General features: G+C 46.4%; 1 protein-coding gene across 1 annotated transcript in view; it reads left to right on the forward strand.

Annotated features, from left to right (window-relative positions):
• The window catches only part of bsna (bassoon presynaptic cytomatrix protein a), a gene marked incomplete at both ends in the record, with an annotated part of 122788 nt that overhangs the window by 58079 nt on the left and 58709 nt on the right, over positions 1 to 6000 (forward strand). The window contains one exon of the mRNA XM_079225557.1: positions 1913 to 3697. Coding sequence (XP_079081683.1) covers positions 1913 to 3697 — 1785 coding nt within the window. The remainder of the gene's footprint in view (positions 1 to 1912; positions 3698 to 6000) is intronic.

The raw sequence follows: 6000 nt of genomic DNA on the forward strand, positions 1-6000 counted from the left end.
TCCCGTCCCTCCATCCCTCGCTTTATCCCTCATTCATTCAAGTGTCTCTTGTGATCTTGCTTATGAAGCAGAGGGAAAGACAGGGACTCATTAAACCCTGCCCCCCTCCTTTTTCTTTCTCCCTATCTACCTCTCTTCATATCCCTCTCGCCATCTTCATCAGATGTAATTATGGCAGCACAACGTGGGAGGAGCATGCACAGCAAAATTATACTTTCAAATCTCCTTCCGCTTCAGCTATTCAAAGAACGAGACCTACATTTTCAAGCTGATCAGAGAGAGAACAGAAAAATTGGGGTGAAGACGGGAAAGCAAGAAAAACGGGAAAGTGTAGGGGGATGTGAAGAAAATAAAAAAATAAACAGGGAGAAGCTGAGAGGAAAGAGAAGCTGAGAGGAAAGACAGCTACAAAGAGAATGTGTTATGGAGGAAAGGAGGATGTCAGGCTGTAGCCGCTGAGTTAACAGAATGGGATCAGTAATGCTGCCTAGCTAGAAAATGCCAGACAGCAAAGCAGGCTGGGACAGCACAGTGGGAGGAAGTGCTTAGTTTGGGTACGTGACTGATGCAGACATCCCCCCACCCCCACATCTTCCCCTCAAACACACGGAGACACTTGTCCTTTAACAAAAAAAAAACGAGGGGGGTTTCAGTGGATAGCGGGCGGGGTGATACAGTACGTTTGCGCATTGCATTGTGGGAAGGAAAGGGGATGGGAGAAACGCTTGAAACGTGCACAGATTTACTAGCTTTGCTCTGCTTGCAGAGGACCAAAAATAGCACTATACATGGCGGCTGGGTGGTTGTGGAGGATGCAAAGACACGGTAGGACAGACAGGACGACAGCAGGTTGACACAGTTCAGAGAGGAGCTGTGTGTTTTTTGCAGTCGGGAGGAATTAGAGAGCAAAGCAAGTTTCGGACACAAGGGAGAATCAGCTCTCATCTGGAGGAAGAAGAGAAGGAAGGAGGAAGACATGGAGAAGAGGAGGAGGAGGGGTGATGCTTTTATTTTTAGATGCTGATGGCTGTTTCGTATTAATCTTTTTGACTGTGTGTGTCTGTTATTATATCTGTTTGTGTCTTGCTCGTGTCACTTGAGGTGCATACCTGTGTACCCGTGTGGATTTGTGTCTGTGTTTGTGAGAGATGTCATGCTTTTTCACTCAGATTGCGGTTTCGGCTCAGCAATCACTCAGCGCTGCAGTCAATTTATGGTTGATTTACCTCTCTCTCCTTCTATTTCTGGTTGATTACAACTATTCTTTCTGCACTTCTGTTTTCAACAGGAAGAAATATGGACCATATTCTATGTGTAGCTATCCAAATGCACTCTCTCTACTGTCTGCAGCTTTGAAGTTGGCTAAATTAATAGGGTGTCCATGTGGTTTAGAAGAGATACTGGTGCACGCTGTCTGAGTTGTCGAGGATATTTAAAGCAATCAATAGCTATTAGCTTTGAAAGAGAAAATCAATTAATCTTACAGATTTTTAAAAGCTATGCTGTCCTATATCTTCATATACCTTTTTTATTTTTTGTATTTCGTTGTACTTGTTTTTAACTTTTCTAACATCGCTAAAGCAAACAGCAGTTATAACCTCTTCAGCCCAGTCAGTTTTCACTGACTGGGCCATTGAGGGGCCATTGGCTGGACCATTGAGTGAACATTGCCAAGCTTTGCTGCAACCCTATCTATCTGCAATCTAAAATATGACCATTTCCATTTTGAGGGATCGGTACAGTCCTAAGTTATTACACAGTTATTAGATATCTCCTTCAGTATGGATGTGTAGCATCAATGATGAGTCGGAACAAGCTGATACCGAATATCTATGCCATATTTTAAAACTAAAATGATTCTGCCCAGGGGAAGGTTAAAATAACATAAAACCTGTCTGTTCTCTGTCTGCAGGTCCAGGAGTGGCTGTGTCTGAATTGTCAAATGCAAAGAGCTCTTGGCATTGATATGACCACGCCTCGATCTAAGAGCCAACAGCAGATTCACTCTCCGTCTCACCAAGCCAAACCCATCGTTCAGCCTCAACAGCCTGCACCTCAGCCAATGCAGCCAGCAGCAGTGGCACAGCCCAAACTGTTGGCACAAAGTCAGCCAAGCCAGCGACAGCAGCAGCAACATCATCAGCAGCAGCAGCAGCAACAGCAGCAGCAGCAGCAGCAGCAGCAGCAGCAGCAGCAGCAGCAGCAACAACATCATCATCAGCAGCAGCAGCAGTCTCAGCCTTACGGCCAAAGTCAACCCTACTCCCAGGCCCAGCCATACTCCCAGTCCCAGCAGTATCCCCAGTCTCAGCCCCAGTCATACCCTGGATCCAAGCCAGGGCCTCAGCCTCAGCCTCATACCTCTCCAGGCTTCCAGAGACACCAAGGCCCTAGCGGCCCCCAGACACAGACAGGGTCCTTTCAGCAGGGCATGAGGTCCGACTCATACTCTCAGAGAGGTACCGGGACTCCAGGAGCCGTTGGAGGTCCTACAGGAGGCCTCAACCAGCCTGGGGGTCCACGGATTCCCCACCCTGGCGCTGTGCCCCTCCCTGGCTTGGCCAAGGCTCCATCCCAGCCCGATTTGGGTCGCGGTTCTCCAATGCATCAGTCTATGGCACGGCACCATGACCAGACCAGAAGTGCTGGCTCCTCCCCTGCCCACAGACCTCAGAGTCAGGCCCCTCCTCCTGCCCAGGACGGTTTGACCAAACTGTTTGGCTTCGGGGCATCGCTGCTCAATCAGGCGAGTACCCTGATCAATGTTGACCCCCTACCCACTGCCTCCACTCAGCCAAGCCCTGCACGAGGCAAGGTGGTGTTCAGTAATACAAGTCCTGACAACAGGCAGCAACAACAAGGGGCTCCTGGCACCAAACCATTCAGTATGGGGGGCCCTCATGGTCCAACTCAAATGGCTGGCCCTCAAGCGCCGAGCCAAATGGGTGGCCCACAAGTGGCGAGTCAAATGGGTGGCCCTCTTACGCCGAGCAAAATGGCTGGTCCTCATGCACCGAACCAAATGGGTGGCCCACAAGCGGCAAGTCAAATGGGTGGCCCTCATGTGCCGAGCAAAATGGCTGGTCCTCATGCGCCGAGCCAAATGGGAGGCCCTTATCCACAGAGCCAAATGGGGGGTCCTCATACACAGAGCCAAATGGGAGGCCCTTATCCATCAAGCCAACTGGGGGGTCCTCATGTGCCAAGCCAAATGGGGGGTCCTCATGTGCAGAGCCAAATGGGAGGCCCTTATCCACCGAGCCAAATGGGGGTTCCTCATACACAGAGCCAAATGGGAGGTCCTTATCCATATAGCCAACTCGGGGGTCCTCATGCACTGAGCCAAATGGGAGGTTCCCAAATGGGTGGACCGCATACACCAACCCAGAAGCAGCAGACCATGCCCCATCAACAAGGAATGCCGCAACAACCGTCGTCGACGCATCATCAAAAAGGGCCGCAAGGACAGCAACATCAGCAAACACCTACTCACCTGCAAAAGGCGCTGCAGAAGCAAACGCCCGTGGTGGCGCCTGTGCCGGCTCCAGAGCCTGTGAAGCCTAAAGTCAACTGTCCTCTTTGTAAAACAGAACTGAACATCGGCAGCTCTGACCCGCCCAACTACAACACCTGTACACAGTGCCAAGGCCAAGTGTGTAACCTGTGTGGCTTCAACCCAACGCCACATCTGGTGGAGGTAAGAGGAGTGTTACACACACATGCAGTGCAGTGCACACACACCGGCTCTCACACACAGATGCATGTGTACATGTATGTAATCCAGCAAGAAAAACGTGTTTCACAGCACATACACATACACAGTCTACTGAGCGCGCAAGTGAGCAAGGAAGAGAGAAAGAAATTGGTTCATTTTTATTTGCATTCATCTTACCGATACAACAATGACACCACAAAACTCCTGCACGCATTTCAAAGACCAACCAACAGGCATTAAAAACAAAAACACCCAGCTAGATAATAGGATACAATATAGCCAAAAGCACCATAATAGCATTAATTCAGCACCCCACATCAATGGACCTCCTTATCAGTAAGCCTGAAAAGAATATGAAACTCATCAATATAAGACAATATGTAGGGCTGTACCGAATAGTTCGAAGCTCCTTGTATTTGATTTGAAATCTTCATTTGGATCTCTTTTAGCTCGTTGATTAATCCTCCAAAAGTCCTCATTAAAAACAATTTAGCGTGCATAAGGCGTCATAGCCAAGAGAAATGTGGAATAAAAGCGCCGTCATTAAGTGCAAAACCAACATCATTTAGTAGCTGGCTTTTTCCAGACCAAAATTATTGAAGGTGCCCTTGAAATTACAGTGTTGCATACTGCTGGGCGCCTGATAAACTAAATACAGCACTTGCTGCAGACATGCTGCAATAACAAATGAATGCCTATATCATCTACTGCCAGCTAATCAATACCATTGAGGACAAATCAAAAAAGCTAGTCATTCCACTGTTGAATGTGTTCCTCTTTACTTTGTGTATGAGTTAGACCTTTCACCTTTCCTCTGAGGATTCAGTTTTCAGTGTCAGTGTTTGCAGGCCACTATTTCACATCAGATTTTCTCGTCTTTTACAAACTACCTCCAGCTCCGTCAGTCGTCCTATGAAATCATTCGACAGGCAGCAACAAACCAACTTGCTTTGTCAGATAGAATGGCAATAAAAACTCATAGCAATAGCAACTACTGGGAAACAATCTTAGCTTCACTACAAGTTACTGAAACAAATCAATCCTAAAACTGTCTCGAGAAGGATTTTTGTTGTTGCTTGGAAATCATAGTAACATGGCCTCCAACAGTCCATATAAATGAATTGAAAGGAGCCTCCATCTGAAGGTCTCTTTATCGTCTTTCTCGACAACCGATTATCCGTTGACTTCACACTTGGAAGGTGTGTTGCTGAGGACACAAGGAAGTGCAGTGTTGAGTGAGCGCTCTTGAGCTCTATGGGACCTATTTATAGTAGTGCATTATGTACATACTGTGTAGTGTACTGCGACGGGACCCCAAAATAACTATTACCCTGCTGAATGGCATGCTGGGTACAGCTCGCTTTCCATAGTTTGTAATGCAATATCAATGTTGGGTTCCATTTGAGCCGGGAAGACGGAATGTTTTAGTTCCCAGAAATGTTGAAAGGTCACCTGAAGTCGGATGTCTGAACCTGAAAGTCTGATTAACTCCACCAACCTGACCTCAAAATCCAAGATGGCTGCTCCGCAAGAGTACAACAAACTTTTGTAATGTGCTCTGTCAGCAGTTCTGTCTCATTTGTCTCATTAAATCAGTCGTACTGTCTACCTTCTATCTGTGGACATGTTACTACTGTGTTTGATTGCAAAAAATGCCAGCGTAATACGTTACTGACTGGATCAAACCCAATCCAAATTTCCGAATTAATGTACTTGAAAAAGTCATCTTTGGCATGTTTTGAACTGACAATGCACTAGTTCGCTATTAAATGAGTGAAGCCTTTAATTTGCTAATTTTCAGAGTGGCTTCATGCATTCTTACTCCAGATGAGAAAGGTAAAGAAAGAGCAAGATGGAAAGATGAGAGGGGAAGTAAAAGGCCAATAATAATCTGGACACAATGAGGAATAATTGGAAATAGATGATGAGAAGAAAGCATGCAAATAAGGTTGCGATCGAGGAAAGAGAGAGGGGAAAATTAAAATAAAGACTTTAGACCAAGCAAGGCTAAAGGGCAAAGGATGAGAGAAGGTTGATTGCAGGTTTTGAGGGAAGTTGAATCACCAAAGACAGACTTCCTTTTCAGTCATGCCACAATGAAACTAGTGTAAAGGCCAACTACCCTCACACCTCCTCATTATTGATCCAGACACAGGCTTGGGGGTAAAAAGAAGGAAGAGAGGAAGTAACATATTGATAGATAAAGGAAGTTAGAAAGAGAAGGTGAAAATAAAGAATTCAGGATGTATGTATAAAGTCAAACAATATGGTTATAGGGAAGGAAG

Source organism: Taurulus bubalis (assembly GCF_910589615.1).
Source record: "Taurulus bubalis genome assembly, chromosome: 11".
Classification (NCBI taxonomy): domain Eukaryota; kingdom Metazoa; phylum Chordata; class Actinopteri; order Perciformes; family Cottidae; genus Taurulus; species Taurulus bubalis.